Source organism: Copidosoma floridanum, unplaced genomic scaffold (genome assembly GCF_036245765.1).
Source record: "Copidosoma floridanum isolate Cflo_tuat_1 unplaced genomic scaffold, Cflo_Japanese_pri ptg000025l, whole genome shotgun sequence".
NCBI lineage: Eukaryota > Metazoa > Arthropoda > Insecta > Hymenoptera > Encyrtidae > Copidosoma > Copidosoma floridanum.
In genome coordinates, this window is record NW_028321902.1 from 3868655 (window position 1) to 3889981 (window position 21327).

At 36.7% G+C, this 21327-nt stretch overlaps 5 protein-coding genes across 11 annotated transcripts; 1 reads left to right on the forward strand and 4 right to left on the reverse strand.

Moving 5' to 3' along the window:
* Window positions 1-556: 556 nt before the first annotated feature.
* LOC149373939 (uncharacterized) lies at window positions 557-1741 on the reverse strand. The gene is made up of 3 exons (XM_089595280.1): window positions 1469-1741; window positions 1337-1396; window positions 557-808 (listed from the first exon to the last, which is right to left on the reverse strand). The coding sequence occupies exons 1-3, from the start codon at window positions 1646-1648 to the stop codon at window positions 605-607; spliced, it is 444 nt and encodes a 147-aa protein (XP_089451406.1). The 5' UTR covers window positions 1649-1741; the 3' UTR covers window positions 557-604.
* Window positions 1742-4213: 2472 nt separating this feature from the next.
* LOC106640989 (protein-lysine N-methyltransferase SMYD4-like) lies at window positions 4214-7130 on the reverse strand. Its single transcript, XM_014355184.2, has 8 exons — window positions 7031-7130; window positions 6753-6936; window positions 6428-6656; window positions 5778-6341; window positions 5454-5722; window positions 5175-5375; window positions 4961-5101; window positions 4214-4875 (listed from the first exon to the last, which is right to left on the reverse strand). The coding sequence occupies exons 2-8, from the start codon at window positions 6930-6932 to the stop codon at window positions 4618-4620; spliced, it is 1842 nt and encodes a 613-aa protein (XP_014210670.2). The 5' UTR covers window positions 6933-6936; window positions 7031-7130; the 3' UTR covers window positions 4214-4617.
* A 324-nt stretch (window positions 7131-7454) lies between these two features.
* On the reverse strand, window positions 7455-8827 carry LOC106640991 (uncharacterized). The gene is made up of 3 exons (XM_014355187.2): window positions 8530-8827; window positions 7952-8451; window positions 7455-7885 (listed from the first exon to the last, which is right to left on the reverse strand). The coding sequence occupies exons 1-3, from the start codon at window positions 8804-8806 to the stop codon at window positions 7658-7660; spliced, it is 1005 nt and encodes a 334-aa protein (XP_014210673.2). The 5' UTR covers window positions 8807-8827; the 3' UTR covers window positions 7455-7657.
* Window positions 8828-10310: 1483 nt separating this feature from the next.
* Window positions 10311-17376, forward strand: cmb (combover). 5 transcript variants are annotated; one of them, XM_089595249.1, is made up of 18 exons: window positions 10311-10685; window positions 11084-11298; window positions 11732-11876; window positions 12100-12239; window positions 12507-12605; window positions 12723-12836; window positions 13315-13686; window positions 13772-14269; window positions 14341-14425; window positions 14498-14590; window positions 14668-14828; window positions 14898-15157; window positions 16016-16108; window positions 16183-16365; window positions 16441-16513; window positions 16577-16789; window positions 16862-16960; window positions 17041-17376. In XM_089595249.1, exons 2-18 carry the CDS (start codon window positions 11140-11142, stop codon window positions 17191-17193), a joined length of 2940 nt encoding a protein of 979 aa, XP_089451375.1. In that variant the 5' UTR covers window positions 10311-10685; window positions 11084-11139; the 3' UTR covers window positions 17194-17376. The 5 variants fall into 5 exon arrangements, with proteins under 5 accessions (XP_089451375.1, XP_089451376.1, XP_089451378.1 ...); XM_089595250.1 differs by having other exon boundaries at window positions 14501-14590; XM_089595252.1 differs by having other exon boundaries at window positions 13315-13665.
* Window positions 17377-17820: 444 nt separating this feature from the next.
* On the reverse strand, window positions 17821-21107 carry LOC106640987 (uncharacterized). Of its 3 annotated transcripts, none has more exons than XM_014355180.2 (3): window positions 20662-21107; window positions 20128-20572; window positions 17821-18685 (listed from the first exon to the last, which is right to left on the reverse strand). In XM_014355180.2, the coding sequence occupies exons 2-3, from the start codon at window positions 20363-20365 to the stop codon at window positions 18300-18302; spliced, it is 624 nt and encodes a 207-aa protein (XP_014210666.1). In that variant the 5' UTR covers window positions 20366-20572; window positions 20662-21107; the 3' UTR covers window positions 17821-18299. The 3 variants fall into 3 exon arrangements, with proteins under 3 accessions (XP_014210666.1, XP_023247398.1, XP_014210667.1); XM_023391630.2 differs by having other exon boundaries at window positions 17821-18688; XM_014355181.2 differs by having other exon boundaries at window positions 18451-18672.
* Window positions 21108-21327: the final 220 nt, after the last annotated feature.

Below are 21327 nucleotides of genomic sequence, written 5' to 3' on the forward strand. Positions count from 1 at the left end.
GAAATACTTGAGCTTTTATTAATCATAATTTTCCGTGGGTATTCTGATTTTTTCATTTTGTTAAGAAATTTTATAGCTTAAGTAGATAGAAATTCAATGTTTTTAATTAACTATTATATGTAATTGTATAAAGCCTTACAAATACATATTTTTACTTAAGCTTTTTTGCAGCTACAACTTTCTTACCACATCAAATAACTAAAAATTTTTTTAAATTATTCATAACAAAAAAATCAAGAACAAATCTTATTAAACATCTTATCTTATAAAACATTTTTCTAGTATATCTTTTTTCTTGCATCATAGATATTTTTACAGTAGTATCGTGAACTGTGAGTACCTCTACTAAGTGTAAGATAAAATAGTTGTACTCAGGATAGGCGGATCGACAACTGTATAAGCGTGTTAACTAATTTATACGATAAAACGTTTAAATTATAATAATCATCTTTGTATTAATGTAATTTAAACTATAATATTTCAAATAGCTTTGGTTAAGTATTCGTATAAAAAAAGGTGAGGTAATGTAGTGACATCATTTCTTCTTTTTCTTTATACATTTTCTTTCGTTGAATAACCTGATATTTTTAATGATGATTACATTCTACTCATCGACGACATGACAATGTTTCAGAGGAACGGATATATACAAGATCTTGTCTTCGCCAAGCCATGCCTTAACTTTTTCCATATCACAGTCTTCTGGCAGTTTACACGGAATGTCAGTGGTAGTATCGAATAATACGTTTCCGTCCTCAACTTGCTGACCTGTCTTGGTGCCCGTAACTGAAATGATGTTATCACGGACCTAAAAATTACACACATTACTAAATTTATTAATTATTTTATATTAAAATAGCTGCATTTATATAGGTTAGATGGTACTAGGGGCTCCGTCCTTGCGAGATTCACGATCCACTCCCTTACAGTTAATAACAAATATTTACTTTTACGATTTTGTTATAACATCTAAATAAAGTACAACTATGAAATACATAATTTTGATAGTTATCAAACGCAAAAATTTTAACTAGAGATTATTTGATCACTTTTTCAAATTGACGTGAACAAGAATGGTCTTAACCAATCACAAAACGATTAAATCGACGGCAATCAAAATTTTGTTACAGGTATGGTAAAAGTACGATCATGAGACTTCTAACAGGTAGAGAGTTGTATTCATACCCAGGTCTGATCGATATTGTTGACGAAGCAGAATATAACACTAATCGGCATATACGTTTTAAAATGTAATTTAAGCGTTCAACACGAGAAAGATCAAATATTAAAAAAGTGGAAGTAGAAAAAGACTAAGACAAAGAACTTTCATACTTACGATAGCGGTAATTGAATCCAGGGAAAATTGTGTACAATCTACCCTTCTCTTATAGACATTCTACAAATACAACACTTTCATGAGTTGGTAGGAACAAAAAAAATATATTTGTTCACAATTGCTCACCTTTACCTTATTTTTGATGGGTGGAAAGGGAGAATAACCGACGGGTATCTTTGTAAGGTCTAACTGTCTCGCCTCTGTAGACGTGTCGCTGAAAGACACAGTTTGATGACCCGGCAGGTCTGGATGTGCAACTGGAGTTCCAAAATCTTCTTCTTTATATATTGTTTCTAAATCTCTTTCAGCCATTTTAATGAAAAAATTAATATTTTGCCGTTTTCCTCAAAGTAAAACAAAGTGTAGATTGTAGCTAAAAGTTTATGTATTAAACTCTCTTTTCAGTAAAGGAAGACGCGAGTGTCTTTCGGTCTATGGCTGAGAATATAGAATGAAACTCTTTATGTAAGCCGAGTAAGTATGTCAGCCACGATTGTATGTATGCTCTCAGGACACATAATATGCATAACAGATGTACGATATAGTATGTCTTATATCCGCTAGGTGCATGAGGTTGGAGGAGAAGGCTGGCGCCACTTCAACATATCTTTAACATATTGTGAGCTTAAAGGCTACGTTCAGAGTTCAGACGCCACGCCGATACTTTCTGTATTTAAGTACAGGTATTGCAGATTGCTATTGGCGTTGCATCTGAACACAGCCTAAGGGTCAATTAGATCTGTACGTCCACAATGCTTATGTATGAAACTTTCGAATCTGGTATACTCAAAAGTACAAATCCAAATCGGATTATTATTACTCGTTGTATGTGAATATTATGTCATGTGAAATTTATTGAACTTCGCATATGAATTCTTATTGGATATGTTGAAGCACTTAAAACTTATTAGAAAAATCGTTGACAATGTATTCTATCCAAAATAATCGTGAAAATCTTTATCAGACAACTTTTATCTTTGTAAAATATACGAGATAAGATGCAAACAAGTTGCTAAAAGAATACTTAAATATTTCCTAACAGGTGAATTCCAAAGTTAGTATTTAAACCCTTCAAAATAACGATTTTCTTGAGCGTATTCTGATTTTTCTACTCACAGTGAAAATTTATATCTAAAATAATGAGATAATTTGATGTTTCTTACTTACTTTTTAAGTAAAATGTAAAGTCTAGGATATTAATTTTTTTGCTTGAGCTCATTTTTGTAACAACAATGTTTGAAGCGCTTCAAATAACATGTGGAGCAAAACCTGTGGAAGCACTTATAAACAAAATTAAGAGTAAACTTTATGAGAAATTCATCTAGTATACCTACTGTCTTTCATCATGAGTATTTTTGCAGGAGACACCGTTAAAACTATAAGTATCTCGATCTGGGCACATGTGATAGATGAAAAAACAGAAAATTCCGCGCCAAAACAGGACAAAGTGTCAAACAAGAGTGACTCGCACTGATAAATTATGTTTGCCCGCTTGCCCGCTCGGTCCAACTATTTTAAAAGCTCTTTCAATTAACGGTCGAATTGAGGCGACCAAAAAAATTGTTATTTTTTCGCCAATCGTTTCGTTAATAAAGCGCATATTTTGCTAAAAATATCAAACAACCCCAAGTAAAAAAAAGACTCGTCAAAACCCTATTGTTTTTTCTCAATTTTCAAATCTCAAAAATTGATTTTTATTTGACGAGTCGATTAATTTTTTTTTTTAATCTTATCTTACGTTATTATTTTAAACATAAAATTAGAGGGTTCCAATAATTTTTTTTATCGTTTTCGAACAGGTTGCCTCGCTATTTATAGATTACTGGAAAAAAACATATTTGCCGAGACTTTGAAACGAATGGGTACTTTAACAATTTTTTTGCAATATAATTTTACATTATTTTTTTTTAATACTACCCAATAAAAAACACACAGTACTTGACGAAAATTTTTCCATTAAAAAGAATGCATTAAAATTTAATAGGAAAAAAAAACCTTCACAGCTAACTTTACTATAATTTATTGCACTTACTTGCCAGCAAGAAAATAATTTTAAAAATACTGTAAAAAATAGCGGCGAATGAAATTTTTTTTTTTTTTTTTATAAAAGTATTTAAAAAATCATAAAGTAGCTGTGCTAAAGTCTGTGTAGACAATCGAATGATTTTATGGAATATACACTTTTTTTTAAAGTTTGTAAATTAATACTTTCTTGCTGTAAGCACGCGTTCGATTAGAGAATCGTTACTCCAAAGTATATTCCATTAAATTGTAGAATATCAAATTGGCAAAAGATTTTAATGTACGTAAGGAAACTATCACACGTTATTATTAACCGTAGCTGTTAGTACGTTTGATTGATAAAATTAGTGACTGGTACTTACGATCTTGACTCATGGAGTAAACTTTGACAAAACTTTTTGTGTCACTGATCGTTTAAAGATGAAAGTACGAGCATGCAGTGATAACTATATTATTTAGAATGCTTGTGTCAGGAATTTTAAAGCAATTCGTTATAAAAACCCACTACTTAATTCTCCTTACGTAAAAAATTTCACTAATACTAAGTGTTCTCTTAAATCATGTAATGATAAAGTTTAGTTGAGTTCAGTTACTAATTACTTGCATGAAGAAAGATTAACATCTTCAATAAAATGAAAGCTTACATTGTACGTATGTGACTTGAGAAGACCGAGAAAAAACCAAGATAATTTCCGATGGGATTCGAACCCACGACCCCTCAAGTATCTCTGGAGGTTAGCACGCTACCACTAAGCAATCGAAGCTCTCGGCTATGTTTTTTGGGTAGAATACGCCGAGAACATACAACTTTTTTTTTCTTTTCAAAAAAAGAAAAGGAAAAAAAAGAGACTTAGATTTCCGCAGAAGTTTATAATTTTATTGATACAGCAAAATCTCTTTAACAATTTTAGTTAAATAATAAATGGTTACTTGTTTTGTAATAATAATAATTATAATTGTCGAAAGGATGATTGTCATTACAGTGTCATAAACGTAAATAAATCAAGTTTCCTTTTATGATCAGAATCCAATATGTTACAAAAATAACAATTTAACTTAGCTTATTTTATATGATCAGAATATTGTTATTCCTACCAAATTGTCACATTTTTGTTTTGTTCAAGCTACAAAATACGCATACTTTTTTCTTGTACATAAATAGTTTTACTCACATGATCTATGTCAATTTTGATCGGCTGCAAAAAAATAATTTTAACAGTAGCAGTTAACATAGAAAATCGTTTTTTGATTTGTCTTGATTATTGTTCTTTCCTACATTTGTTAGGTATTCTTAATATAGTACCATAACGTACATCCATCATTCTTACAAGTACGTGAATAAATGATTGAATGGTAAATGAAGGCTTAATGTCCGACTGTAGGGCAACTTCTACCTTTTTTGCTATATTTTCAATCTTCTTTTGACTATATCTGTGATCTCTTTTTCCAAAGTTGGCGAGAAATTCTACGTTATCAAACAACATTGATAAACCTTGACTAGGAGGCGATTGAAGCACCTAAATAAAAAAAAGGGGATTTTTTTTTACAGTAATGCACACTCAGTAATACAAGCATTGTGGATTATATTTTATCTGGACAAACCTTAGACATCATGACTTCGGAATGGGGCCATTTTTTTTTGCACGCAAGACAATCGCAATTCACTTCGAACATTACACGTAAAATATGTCTTCTGGCTGGAAGCGCCTCTGTTATGTAGTTACAGTAATAAGATGTAAAAATCTAAAAGGATTAATGAAAAGTGTAATAAAACAAATGACGATCCAAGAAATTAATCATCATCCAATTTCTTTACCTGTGTACCCTTTTTTATAGGTTGCACAGCATAATACACGACTTTTCCATCATTAGTGTAGAATCTGCTTACGCTGTAATCGCAGCTGTGATTAAAAAAACTTGGAAGAAAAGAACAGCTCAGTCCCCTCGAGCAACAGACTTTGAGAATGCAGTCAACCGATTGCCGTTTCTTTCTACATTCAACTGAATCTTCCCTGACCTATCCAAACAAATAAGCATAAGTACCAATGTTTGATTTTAAAAAATCTTTTGTGTAAAATACTGTCCTCATACTAACATTAAAACTATTGACCAAAAATATCGAAATGAGTCGTAGAAGTAGGGAAGAGATGAAAATGGCATTTTTCTGATCTATGAATCTCTTGGATGCATTGAGAACAAATACTCTTCCACGCTCGCTCTTGTTGTTGTGCAATGTGAGCAACGCACTCATGGCCATTCGAATTTTATTTTCATCCAATTCTTTAAAGTGACTCAAACCAAGGAAGCATTTGAAACTATTGCCGTCAAACGTCCCGTTGTCCGAAAAACTTTTAGTTTCCTCATCTAAAATAATATTGTGGCTAAATAATTGCAATCGCTTTAATCAATTATTCCTCACCTGTGGATTTTAACGCGTCGTCTACCATTTTCTTAAAGCCCTTCATATTGCCGACTTCCCTGTAACCCATAATCAAAGCTCTAATGCTCATCTGTATGATGTAATTTTCATAAGAGTAAACACCCATGTTCAACGTGCACTCGATGTCATGATATTTGTTCCAAGCCTCTTGTTTGCACGTTTCGCTGCAATACATTGCGTGAGCACAACGATCGCACGAGACAGTTGCCCAAGAGACGGCCAGACAATGATGGCAGTAAGCAAAATTTTTGTTGCCGTTGGCGCTCGCCACGTAAAACTTGTCCACGCAGACGAATTCTCCGGGACGAATGTCGCGCTTGGCAATCCAATGCCGGCCATACTTCTCGTTGTAACTAATACTCATCGCATCGTTTTTACAATCAATGTCAGACTTTTCCTTCCTCCTAACGTCGAAATCTCCCTCGTTGGCTTCCAACAATTTTTCTGCCTTCTTCATCTTGTCCACCAGTAACTTCATATCTCTGGCCTCTTCAACTTTGTTGAACCAATACTTGGCTTTCTCAAACGTACTTCTCTGCTTGCCTGTAAAAAAAAAAAAAAAAAAAAAAAAAACAATGACTCAACCACGCCCAGTGGAATATGATTTCAAGCTCAATGTAGCTAGCCACCGTCTTGCAAGGCAACCAGACACTCGGTCTTTCTGCACAGCAGCTTAGCCTTGAGTTCGCAACACTTGGTAATTTTCAAGGTCCTATCGACATCTCTGATGCACTCCTCGAATTTTCTAAGGTGCAGCAAAAGGGCAGATCTGTTTGCATAGCCAAGAGCCAGATGATCAGAGCCCGGAGGAGCATGGGCTATGCTGTAAGAGTAAAACCTCCAGATTTGCATGTGCGACTAGAATCATTAATGTAAAACAATAACTTTATTTGTTATTTCGTTTTTCAAACTGTATTGGAATGTGTTTTTTTTTTTTTCGAATGAAGTGTCAACCTTGGCGTCGTGTCTGGGCTCCCTGAACACCTTGTTGCCCATGTTGCGGTACTTGACGGAGCTGTCGACGCACTTGTGGAAGCTCGTTTTCTTGAAGGGTTTTTGCGGCGACACCTGGTTGGGGGTGGTGCCTCCGATTCTACGAAACAAGTCGAGCATATGCTTTTTTTCTTCCTCCATGATCCTAACGTGGAACCCATGAAATTGAGAATCATTTTGTGTATAGGTACAATATATATATATATAGCATACAGTAACCAAAATAAATTTGTACTCACCAGACACAAGGATTATATTTTTCGTTGGATTATTTTGATTTTTAATGATCTGTATACTTGTTGAAATTAACAAGTTCTGCAAGCTATATTACCCTTCTAATCTCTGCATGGCTGTGAGTGAGGAATGACAAAAAGAGAGAGCAGACGCCGCCCGGGTGAATAAACGCACTCTGGCGGATCGATCTCGCGTCTCGCAGCGGGTAATTCGAAACGACTCACGAGCCGCGAGTTTTTTTGGTCTTCTTTTGTTGTTGCAATGTTTTATTTGAAGGAAAAACGTATATAATTAAATATATTGACAACGAACACACGTGGCATTGTATTATTTGATTTCAATTTATTGAGGATTCAATGAAACAACCTTTTATATAAAACTAATCATTTTAGTTTACAAATGTTATTATTATCCTCAGGGGGGAAAAAAAATTAAAGCTCTAAAAGTACAATGATTAAAGAAACATCGTGTTAAAAATAATCATCGTGTTGATCCTTTTGGGCGAAATATAAAACTCTTAAAACCGCTCGAAAAACAACTTGGTGTTTAAAAAAATATATATATAGATCTTCTCGATCATACATAATTTCCTTAGTTAAAAAAATCACAACGTGCGGTATGACAAAAGCCTCCTACGCAAGAGTCATCCTGGACTTGGGCGCGTGTGCGCGCATGTGGAGAGCCAGTGCTCCCCGGTGGCAGAAGCCCTTGCCGCAGAGACCGCACCGACAGATAGCCGAGGCCGCCCCGTTGTCCGCCGTCGTGTGGACGACAAAGTGCGTCTTCAGGTGGCTCTCCTTCCGGAACCGCTTGTTACACCTACTGCAGCTCACGCTTTTCTCGCTCATGCTGTTCTTGCGCTTTGTTTTTAAAAACACATGTTATTTTACAATTACGTTGGCGAACAGAGTGTACGAAACGCATACCTTCTTTTTTTTACCATCGACGACAGGCTGCACGAAAGAAGAAGACGTCAGGTGGTCGACCCCGCTCGTCACCCGCGCGTTCTGCGGCTCAACGTAGCCACCAATATCCCCATCGTTCGCCAATGGTACCAGCAACTCTTGACCACCGGTGTAACGTCCCTGAAAAGCAGCTGCAAGGGACGAAGACAACGACGCGCCAGTGGGTATCAACTCGACGAAACTCCTGCTGCAGTCGTTCTCGTTATTGTTGTTGTTGTAATCGTCGATGCAAACCTGCTGGACAATTTTGAGGTTCTCGTCGTCATTGTCGTCTTCCCACCAGTTGCGTTGTGGCTTAAGCGCATTGTTATTGTCGTCGACCAACAAATGAGCAGATTCCACTCTCGAGTAATTGTAGTTGCCGATGGTGCCCGGCTCGGCGATTAGTAAACTACCCTCGTTTGGCTGCTCGTTGCCTGCCGCGGAGAAGAGCAACGAGTCGGGGACGACCAACGCGTTTCCTGTATACACACACACACACACATATCATATATGTCAACATTGAAATCACAACAAGAGAAAGAACAACACACTTTTACCATTGCAATCAGCCAACTGATTAATCTTGGATCCCGCGTCGCTTGGCAGATGGGAATTCACCGTGGAGTTTTTGGCTCCCGGTGACGTGGACGACGATTTAACCCCGTAGTCGATCATCTCGCAGCCGCTCATCATACGCTGTAGAATGAGCGCGAAAACTGGACGCCTGTCCGCGTCGTCCGCCGAACTGGCGCTCAACCAGGGCATGAGTTGGTAACGTTTGGCCCGACGACTGCTGCTTGATGATCCTCCCTCGCGAGTTTTTCGTCGTGACATGTTTTTTGGTGGACGTTAATATAACACTCCATGGTGAAATATACCTCGTTATAAAAATGTACACCATGTGCAGAGTGTAATAGGGAAGAATAAAAAAATAAAAATTTTTTTCTTTACGATCAATACCATTAGGTCTGGATTATCAAAAAATGTACAGGTGGCTATAGTAGTTTTTTTTTTTTTTTTTGTTTAAGATAAAAAATGAATACAAGTGCCCTTGTGGACGTCGATCGTGCAACTACAACAGGTTTCAATCTGATGGACCAAGAGGATTTTTTTTGTATTCTTCCCTACTACGTGTATATAGATTATACAATGAAACATATAAAAATAAAAGTATTAGAGATGTTGAACTCACGTAGACTTACCGGCTTTGTTATTATATGTTTTTTTTTAAATATAATATCCTGAGAGCGTGCAACTTTTAAAAAAAAAAGGAGATTTTGGTTCCCGCACAGAGAGAGACCACCGGGGGAGCTTGAAATTTAATATCACACTATCCGTACTATTGTACAGCTTATCCAATTTTGTTTTCTTATCGCAAGCTCGATTTTGCGTGTATATCACGTATGTATAAATTATTGTTATTCCCAGAAATCGACCGATGGCTTGTGTTTACAACAAATACACACATAGTGCGAATTATATGGTAAATGGTGAATATAAATGATATAGTAGAAACATAATATAATGTATTAATGGTGTGATTTGGATCAGCTTTTATTGCAATACTAACTTAAGGTTTTGTGAATTTAGCTCGTGATGTGTATTGATGCGCTGAGGAAAAAAAAAAAAATTATAGAGAAATTCCAGAGAAAAATCTACCATTCCCCACAGAAAATCGGATACGCAAGTTGGCAAAAAAGAATAAAATTGTTGTTTTGACAGTTTGAATAGTATGATTTATACTAACCGATACTTCTAAGGTTTACTATTCCAACATGGCAATCTTTACTGTTCTAACCATAATTTAATTTACTCTTAAAACAATAATTATTTTATCCGTTTTTTTTCCAACTTGTAGATTTGTTTGGAATTTCTTCATAACTTTTATTATTTTTTTTCTGACACAGTATAAGCGAATATTCTCTGTAAAATACACATGTGTATATCTTAGAACGGACAATAAACCCGACACACTGTAAAAACAGCATTTAACTAATTGACGTTTGTTCTATTTGTTTTGTTTTCATTTTGTTTTTTTTTTTCGGCTCAGAAACGAGATGGAAAAAAATATCGCGCGTTACCGCCGATCGCTCGAAAACGGGGGAAACCCAATAAACGTTCGCGCTCCATACCAAAAGTAAACAGCGCCAAATTCGATGCGGAAGCGCCGCGATCCACTTCGACATTGGCGCCTCCACTTTTTTGGATAATTTCGAATTTCCCGCCAGTTTTGCTGCGCGCCATCTGACTGCAAAAACTCGAAGCTCAGCGTTTGGGGGAGGGGGAGAAGTCAATGGTACATATACACATACCACGACGGCGGCACATGTATGCATAATATGTGCACACTAATAACCACGGAAGTGCCAATTTAATGTTTTGGAGTGCTTACTAGCCTTTCTTACAAATAATCAAAATGTTAATATTTACTTATTCCCGTTTTTTGCGCTGATTAACTGATAGGAAACGTTCGAGAGTGTGTTATTGTTGTGTTGTTGATGACGGCATTTAAAAATGGCTGCAAAGGTTGTTGTGTACGGGATCCGTCGTTGATGCACAAAACGTACAATTGTGTCAGTTGTATGTTTACAATTGTTGTTTCCTTTTATTCGAACGACGCAAGAGGACCTGTCGTTTTGCAAGGAATTCAGTAGAGACAAATAAAAATGTGCAGGCGATAACAACGGAGTTTTGGAGCAAAAGCCAGTGCAGGGTGAGAGCGATTGTATTGAATTCGTTGGTTGGGGAAGAAAAAAGTGACGTTTGCAGGTTTCTTTGTGATGAAAACAAAAAAGAATTTGCTTGACTTTTTTTTTCTCGCGTGAAGGTACAGTTAGCTCTAACGTTGCAAGGATTTATTGATCAAACTCTTTGCTACAGCCTACTCGGGACGTGTACACGCTTTAATTTAATTAGAGTAGAACTTTGTTTTATAAACTATATGCTAAGAGTTCTGTTGACATTTGTGCTAATGTCATTTGCACACACGTGTATAAAAGCGTGCCTTGACTGAGTTGTCGTTCAAGACAATAATCTGTTGTGTGCAGGCTTAACATAACTTTGCTAAATGCATGCACATGAAGTTAAACTCAAATTGTGTGTCTGTTTCAGCCAACTGATTAAGAAAAATCTTATGAAAAAACAAGACTGATAAAAGAGAAATAATCATGTCTCCTGGCGTCAATGATCATCCTCGCAATACCGGTACATTGCCCAAAAGCAATAGACCCAGTAACAGAAACAGGGAGGGAGACAGATCTGCAGCTAACCAAAATACCACGTATTCCAGGGTGTACGGAGCACCTGCCCAACATTCCAATAACTTGGTGAGTAACATTTTTTTTTTTTTTTCATGTTTTTTTTTAAACGTAAATCTCAGAATTGATAAAAAAATTAAGAAGTATTCCTCGTCAAAACTGTCGGCACTATTTTTCTTTTTTACTGAAAAATAAAAAAAAATAAAAAAATACATGCACCAAGTGAGCTTTTGAGCAGAGCTCACGTAGTCATAGACTGACGCAAAGGTAATATCATCCCAGAGAAGCTCAAAGGTATCGCGTTAGCACTCACACTTGGGCTGCTCTATTTTTAGAGTCTAAGAATAAAACCAATGCTGCTGCTTCTGCACCTATACAATATTCGGCTCTCTGTGAAGTTTCTGGTGGACGAAGCTTCTCTTTTTTTATCTCTCTCGCGGGCGCAACGTAATTATAGAGATAACTGACGTCGTCTTGATTTTCTCTCGCGGTTGATTATAAGTTTCAGTTCGACTGGCATCCGGTGAGCGAACAGCAGTGGACCGGGACAACTGGCAACTCCAGAAACTCATCAGCTGCTTATAAAAACAGCAACGCCAGATCTACCCACTCGTCTACGTCTTCCTACGAATTTCCAGATCATTTGGGTGAGTTTTTTCAAAAAATATCAACTCTGCAATCTTTGCATGTATGGAAAAATAATAAGACTGGATGAAAAATAATTATTGGCCTTGAATATACCTTTGTAATTCAAACGTACAATAATTTGATTTGCCTAGTACGTTCATTAATTGAAAACTTTTTTAATTTCGCTTGATTTATTGTATATATTGTATTGAACATTTCATTCAAAGTTATAATGTTTCATAGGTCCGTACAACAGTCACAGCAGATTGTATCCGAATCAATACGGGCGTGAAGAATCGTGGCTGAAAATGACACCTCCTGTGGACTCTCGTGGCCAGTCACCGCCAAATCTTTCAATGAAGCCCACCAACACGGACAAAATGGTACTTATAAGTAAATTTACGTCTCGTCGCGCAAGCAAGTGTCGTGTTAAAAATAAACATCACTCAGGATACCGCTTTTACCGCGTCATTACAGGATTATAGTTAGAAATCCATATTTAACGACTAATTGAAATATATGAATTGCCTGATTTGTTCATGTTGCGCGTTTTGAAGTAAATATCTATAAATGTGCAGGCCTCTTTTTATAAAGTACAATTATTTTTGGTAATCTTTATCCATACGTCCATTATCAATTTCTCGTTGTAGCCGGAGCGAGGTCAAGTGGAGGGACGACTGAATCAAATCAGAGAGTACATTAAAGTCACTTCAACCATGATGGACTCTCTCAGCCAGTCAACAGATCCGGTATGTTATTTTTATAAAACTATTTTATTTGTGCTTTTTTTTTTAAATTTTTCTCATTTCGTTCCCAATGACTTTTGAACTAAATGTGTATGTAAAATGTATTTATAAATCGTATAGCGAGCCGAAGCCCAACATGAGAAATTGGGTAGGATGGTGGAAGATCTTTACGACAGCGAACAGAAACTCACGAAACTAATGGAGAATTGTGAAAAGTATTGGGGGTTGAATGAGGTTGTTACAATGAATCGAATCGTTTATTTACTGTTTTAGTGTGAGCACTAACAAGTATTGCATGGACTTCGGTACTTTAATTGATAAATCGTACTAACGCACAATGTCGATTAAATTTTGAAAAAAAAGAGTATTTCTTAAAATGGCATGGAATTCCAAAAGTTTTTCAAACTGACACTGTTAGAATTTAGAAAGTTGATCATTTGAACAATAATTCATCGCAATAAAATGTAACGCTCCCCGTTCATTTAGTGTTGACGCACAAATCCATCGAGTTAGAACGAAAAACTACCTTTTTTGAAAACAGACTGATTATAAAATCCTCTGCACCACCACAGTAAATCAAACCTCAATTACTTCTCTCAAAATAATTAAAAAAAAAATTAACTTTTCACAACATTAACAAGCCTGACATTTTGTAAACCATCAAAAAAAAAAAAGAAAAAAAGTTGATCATCCAAATCGTGTTCATCCACAGAACGGTGACTTGGAAAACGGCGAAGGGAGCCGCGAGCAAGAGTTGGTGAAAAAAATCGAGGAATCCCAACGCAAGCTGGCTCAGCTACAAGAGCATCAAGCTCAGCTGGTGGGCATGCAGCTGAGCGTGCGAGAAAGGCTGAACGAAGCCCGCGAGGCCCAGCGATTGTTAAGTGACGAGGAAAACGAGGTCGTACCCGAGAACGGAGTCCGCGAGCCCAGCAACACGGTTAATCCCGGCAACGTTAAGCAGCTCGAGCGTGAGACTGAGGCTCTCAGGGATAAACTGCAACAGTTGGAAAACAAAAAGAGACACATGGATCATTTGGTGCAGGAGTTGCAGGCTGTCGAGGTATCGGAGCGTGCCAGTTGCGTGAGTATTCAAACGAATGAGTTGCGTCAAAGTTTGTGTGCTAAAGCAAAACTTTTTTTTTTTTTTTTTTTTTTTTTTTTTTTAGAGCTCAGAGGGTTCTAGAAGCACAGGCCAACGCGATAAATTAAGTGAGTTGGAAGCAATGAAAGCTCAACTGAAGCATTTGAAGGCCCTCATGAACGATGCCATTCAGAGGCGAGAAGCCGACAACGAGCCGAGCGTCTTGGAGCCCGAGCGCGATGACGATACCGTTGCGATCAACGAGGAGGTGATCGATGGCGACGTGAACATTGACACCAATTCGTACAACGAATTCGACGGGGTCAGGCCAAAGTTGAGTTCCGATCCTCTGACTGTGCAGCAAATCCAAGCTGTTACGAGAGAATTGAAGGAACAACAGCAACTACTGCAAACGGCACGAGCTGAGCTTAGAAGATTGAAGCAGACTTCGTCGAATCCCACGCCGTCTGTGACGAGCTCGACGTCACCGCCGATGCTGATTGAAAAAAAGCAGAGCAATCACGTGGCTAGTAATAGCGACCTGCGTCTGACTCAAAATAAGCTCGAGGATTTCATGAGAAAGGTGGGTTATTGATTTTATCTAATTAAACGTTAATTATGTGATGACGATGATGATTGTCATGATTTTTGTAGGATCAGAGTCAGTGGAGGGACTCAAATTCTCAGCACAGCCACATGAGCACGCCAGCAAATCTTTGGCCTCCGCCTACTAACACTGGTGAGTTTTAGTCTCGAGAGTTGTTATTTTTTAATGATTCACTTTTTACAAAAGATAAATCACACATTTCAGTAGCTCCGGACAATATAATAGACATGGGCTCGCAACCACCGATAGCCGGAAATTACTGGGAAATGCCAAATTTCATGAATCAACCACCTCAAGGTATTTTACATCGTTGAAGTATTTTACAGATAGGCAAACCTCAAAATGATTTAAATATTTTTTTTTTTTTTTTTTAGGCACAAGTGTTGCCTCAGCAGAGTATTACAGGCAGTTGTTGCTCGGTTCCCAAGCTCTGCAGTTACAAATGATGAGCACCACAATTCAGCAATGCTGTCAACTCGTGTGGAATCAGCAGCGAGAAATGCAATCTATGAAAGCTGCGATATCACAGCTTCAGGTATTGGGTAAAAATAAAAAATAAAATCATACTTGCAGCAAGAAAACGATACATAAAAAAATTTTACAGGCGCAACTCCGACAACCACAGTCACGTACGAGTAATAATTTCGATCTCTCGGAGGAGCACTCGAATCTCAGCCGAGCAGCAGCGCAGCAACAGCAGCAACACTTCAGTTCCTTAGACCCAGCAACTCTACCTCCAACTCTTGTATCTTTACCCAGTACCTCGCCAGCACCACCATCAATCGTTTCAGCCAATGGTCAACAGCTCAATAACCAAGTGCCACCTGGAAATCGTGCCAATAACTATTGGGACAACTTTAGGAGGTAATATTGCGTTAACATTCTTCAATTGCACCTTTTTGGGCTAATATCAATATCGGTGGGAGGGGGGGGGTGTATGTAAGGGAAAGTTTTTTTTTATTTTCATTTTATTTTTTATTTTCTTATAGTCAGTAGATCGAATCCAGAAGAGCTGAATAACTGCAAGACTTGAATCCACGTGGATTGATCATGTTGTAGTTTTTTAAAGATTCGTATTATAAATGATTTAAATCGCATTATGAGAATCTTATCTTATGTGATGATAGATTTTTAATTGCTACAAAAAACTTTTATAAATTTACAATGATTTGTGTATTTGTATATTCAGTTAGTTAACGAAAAAATGAAACCTCGTAAAATATAAATTAAAAAGATTTTTAAAGTTTTACTTGATGTTTCTCTTCTTACTTGTACATTAAAAAAAAATTTTGTTTAACCCTTTTACCAAAAAAAAAAATTTTCGCATTGTTAATCAAAGCAGTTTTGAATTAATTGGATGAAAAAATACGTAATTGGCTAAAACAATTATTAAAAGAAGAAAAAACTAGTGGTAATGATACGAAGGGGTATGTAAATTGTAAAGAGTTTTAAATCTAATTTTTCAGTTTTGAAATGATTTGCTACATGCTTGACGGAAAACTTTCATCATTTAATTTTGTTTATGACGGACTAACTGTTGATGGTTTTGAAAGTTTGTATTGTGTACTAACAACTGAAACTACTGAAAAACGTAAGACTTGCAAAAAAAAAGTTCTCTGTGAGAAAATTCATTACCAAGTTTTTTGTATTTTTACTCGCTTGTTTTGAAAGGTTGAGAGTAATCAATTTCTGCATATAAGGTAATTTCATTGTTATTTTCAGTTACTCAAGGCAAAATCTTCTTACGGAAGCCCCCGCCTGTGCTCCTGTATCCTCATCGACCAACACTGCAGCAACTAGCATCAGCTCTCACGTGTAAGAATAATTTTTTTTTACAAATAATTTGCTTGCATTTCATCGTTTTCATTCGATTCCCCATGATTACCTAGAAACATCAAATGCAATCGTCAAGTAGACCTAGAGAATCTGCAACAAGAGCGAGATCCCACAACATCCGCGGCTTCGCAAAACAATTTTGCGACAAGCAACGAGCAGCAGCAATCTGTGAATATTGCGCCAGTAATGGATCCTAGGAATGATGTTGCTCTTCCAGAAAACGAACCCTCTTCGAGGTATAATTGATCTAGTTTTTTTTTCAAAAGTTTTTATTTCAGTAATTTTGAGGAAAATATTTTTTTTTGTTTTAGCATAGGGAAAAAGATGCGATCCGATGTAAAAGTATTGCTTAAGCGATGTCTGAAAGTATTGGAGTCCAAACCTGTACGTATTTAACAAACTTACCAAAGTAATCAACGTTTTTACATTATCGTTGTTACTCAACAGGAAAACGAAAGCTCGCTGCCATCCAACGACGACATATACAGTTCGGATTCGAGCGATAATGAATCGGAAGCAGGTGCTGCGATGAATGAAGCGGCAGCGAATAACAACGGCAACGCTCTCGTTGAAAACCACTTACCGGATTTCATTGAGCCATCTGCTGCGGCTCAAGTGTACACTTCTCCCTTACCAGAATTTTTGGAGCACGAATTTCGAGTGAGTTTACTTGTCTGTGTGTAATTAACTCTAATAAAATTTTCATTTTCATCAATGGTATTTGTTATACAGGACGTGCTATCCTATGAAAACAACGTCAATTCTTTGGCAAATGTTTCTTCGACGACATCTAACAGTAACGTGTCAGATCACTTAAGAAATCATTATAATGTAAATACTTACACTTTTAGTTTATACTTTGTTTTCCATACTGTAAATCATGAAAACTCACAATAAAAATTGTTCATTAGTTACGCAGCAACGAAGAAAGCAACTCTACAGACTACGAAAACCACGAGATCTGCTACGAGGAGCTAAACGCCGATGACGAGCAAGATCGCGCTCTTCGTGCTGAGTTTGTGATGCTCGAGCGTGCTCAAAGCAACAGTAACAGTCAGCGATAAGTAATAGTCTTTTAAAATGTCTTGAGTATTCAACACATTAAAGTAATTTAGACGTATAGGAGAAACGTGAATGTTTGTTGATCTCGTGTATTTTTATTGTTATTTTTAAATGAGTTCCGTTTATAAATTACACTAAGAGTTTCGAAAAGAAAATGATGATCCTGAAATCGATTAATTTCATCAGATTCAGTTATATTTCATTAAAGAATAGCCCTTTAAACCAATTATAGATTTACGATCAAAGTAAGAAAAATCGCTTTCTTACGTTATTTTTACTTTTTTTACTTTTTTTTTTTTTTTTTTTTTTTTTTTTTTTTTTTTTTTTTTTATTGATCATCGCTATATTTTTCAAGTGTAATGAGTGATAAAAACTAGTTTAAAATAATCCAATCTATTAAAAGAAAGCTTTACTATATTTTTTCTATATTCTTACTCTAAATACTGCTAAGTACGTGAGAAATTTGATGAGTCAAATGAAAATCAATGTTTTGTAGACTACTAAAAATGAAACAATTTTAAATGAAATTGTATGTGTTTAAAAAAAAAATATAAGTATAATCTAGACTTGAAGACTGTCTCTAAAACAATAAAGGTAAACAATAAGAAAAAATTGAAGTCTTTTTTTTTTGTAATGTAAAAAAGTAAATATTTATTTATCATTATCATTAATTATTATTAAATTGAACACTTTCCAGTTTATACCATCCTACTATGTATAAATAAACTTTAATGCTTGCTTAATTGCCAATGTATTCATCATATACAAACGAACACAACAAATTCTTGCACACCAGGGGATTCAACAACTTCATTGTGGGGATAAGAAAATTAGCGGCATATGCACCACACATCGAATACAATAAATACGTGAAAGATGAAGTAATTCACTAAACTAATCTATCCCACTAATAATCTAAAACACCTCATGAAGTGATTGCCTTCATTGAAAAACGCTTGTCAATGACAACTTGTTGCTAAAAATTAGAAAGAAAAAAAAAACCAGAAGGAACATGGTATCCTTGTGTATAAACAACATCGTTGTCAATCGGTTAGTTATTGTAATGAACGGTCAACCCGATACGATGAAAGAAAAAAAAAAAACAGACTCAGAACTCGGCCTCGTCGTAACAGCCATCGCTACTACCAACAGCAGCAGTCGCCTGGTGATGATATGACGAACAACCGTGAGTTAACAGTAGCATATCCTCGAGTTCTTTACTGCTACAACTATAATTACTACTGTTTGCCGGCTGTAATTTAAGATTACCTGTCATCGCCATTGCAGCGGGCGAATGATGATAACTGATGCGCCGGCATTCGAAATCAGCTGCCGCGGGGCTCAAGCATAGAAGCGGCTCATGGTACATCTGGAAAAGTCCATGGTGTTCGGATTCTGTTGTTGTTGTTGCTGGTGCACCTGGTGATGGCAGCCGTTGCTCTTCTCCTGCACGATTGAAAAGACGTTTGTCAACACCGTCTCTGAAAGCAAAGTCTTCTTTGGCTTTATTCGATTTTGTGGTTCTCTTGTATGTGCACACACACAGCTGACATGTTGGCTTGCTCGTTTCGTAACTTTTTTTTTTTTGTCCTTGGTGGACCCATGGGTACATTTCTTGTTCTTGTAGATCTTTGCAATTTAATCATAAAAAACATCTTTGGTACAAACTGTTGAGATACAATTTTTAACCATTTGCTGTTGAAAAAATTTTCGACTACAGCTAACGAGAAAAATTACCTTTGCTATATATATATATATATATATATATATGTGTGTGTTCATTCAAGGAATGCATGCTGAGTATAGCGGCATTAAAAAAAGCAAAAGACAATCAAAATGTATTTTTAAGTGGGCCAATACCACAAAATTATAAAGGCAGTTAACAAAAGCACTGCTTACACAAAGAATGGTGATGGATAGTGTAAAAATAACTATTCATCATTGTGGACTTGTGTGTCTCTTTTTGAGATGTCGAGTGCACAATATGTACATATACTTAATCAAAGCTTGCACAAACGTTTCAAGTTTCGCAAATATGTAATTTTCTAGTCCAACGGTAAGTTTAAATTTAACCAAGGCCCATGGCAGAGCGAGAGAATCGTAAACAGATCAGCTGTCTCAACAAACCATCGTCTCGTTTATTAAACACGCGCGGTCGTAAAGAGGGGAAAAATTACCGTGCGGTCTTAAATCAAATTTCAACTTTTTACGCGCGCGACGACGCACACAACCACAATGTACTTACAAATATAAAAAATACAATTGCGTAACTGTTGCAGGGTGTCTGGGTGTGTTGCCGCGCGCACACAGAGAAGCAGATAATGGAAAACCCGGTCACTGGCACGTGCACGCGATCCCAATCCAATTTTTCTAAAGGGAAACCTCGGCCCCCTCTCCCACTTCTCGGCGATCTCGTTTTTGCATCACGTTCAATTGCGCCACACTCGGCCGACTTTTCTATATATTTTTTCTTGATTGTTAAATTTAATAAGAATAAAAATAAACAAAAAAATGGACGTTTACGAATTTATCGATAATTTTCATCTATTTTACATTAATCACATTTTAATGATACGAGCGTGCTTTGATTAGATTCAATTTTATTGTCAGCACCACAAGCTCAACAAATAAAAATTCCCAATCAATTTAGTCGGAGTTATTTAATTTTGTGTTAGTTAATTGCTCATCAAATTGAACGATCCAACTTTTGAAACACAAGCAAAGTTGATACATAATTTTCATACCTGAAAGCAACAAAAGCCACAAAAAAAAGTAACAAAATAAACAAGCGAACAATGTCAAGTTGTAATTTATTTAAATTTAAAAAAAAAAAACGTGTTAAATATAAAATTAGTTTACGCAATGATTATAAGCGAGAGAAAGCACAACCAAAAGAGAAAGGAAAAAAAAAAAAAAAAAAAAAAAATAGGGCTCACCTTCACGGGACCTCTTGAAACCGTTCATGTAACCGGGCACCGGGTCGTCCTTCAGCAAACACCTTTTTCGTTTGATATTCTGCTTTTCAAGAAACCTCGTCTGTTGCCGTTTCGTACTGTCATCCTCCACTTCCATGGCCACGCTATTGTTGTTATTGTTACTAACATTACCGATGTTGTTACTACCATTTGTAATAACCGGCCTGTAGTCGTAGTACACGTTCGACGACGTAAACATTGTAAATATGTTGTAAATATTTATAGGTATATCTGTTAACTGCTTTTGATGTTTGGACCCCGTTGTTGCTGCTGCTTCCACGGAGATGGTGACTTGCTGCCACTAGCGCCCTTATATCAACAGCAACACACATGCACACACACAGGCGGTACTTTGTATTCGAGGTCGTTTTTTAATTGTTATTTAATTGGCTCCTGTACCAACAAACTACAATAAATGATTTTAATATGTACCGGCGCGTTTTCGAGTCGCAGGTGAAAAACTTGAAGAGAACTCGTTTATACAGGTGTACTTACTTGTCGAGAGGAGAGGACGCCTGAGTCTGGCCTCGCTGTATTTATTTTCCGACTTTTCCGCTTGCATCAACGTGCACACAGAAGAGAAAGTGTATTAGAAAACGTGCCCTACAAGTATATAATATATATACAAGCACACAGAGTACTGCTACTATATAGCACGCCCGGTCCGGGTGAACGACACCGTTGGGTGTTATAAAATGTGCACTTTCGGTTCATGTAAGTATGTAAGGCACACACGCGCGGCTTTTCTTGTATATACTGTGGATGTACCTAAGCGCAGCGATTTTTCTTTTCGGAGTGGAGCAAAAACGACTGAAACGAACTAACATGAAAATAATAATAACAATATGCCATGCAGCCAGAAATTGAGGGGACAGACTAACGCGAGAGAGTGAAAAATATTCAAGCGCGTGTACTTATATACTTTTGTAAATATACAAACGCGAGAGTAGACTGTGTTGAACCAGGTTGAACTAACGTTACTAATCTAACGTGAAAATGCCGCGGTCTCGCGTCCCCCTCGGCGGCCTCTAGCGCGCGTACTTCGGTGGAGAGTTACAGTGCCGTAGCTATAAAACGTTCCATTTCGCCCGAGGTCCCTGAAAATTGAAACACGAAAAACGTTTTTGTTGACTTCCCATCAAAACTACAAATCCCCAAAAG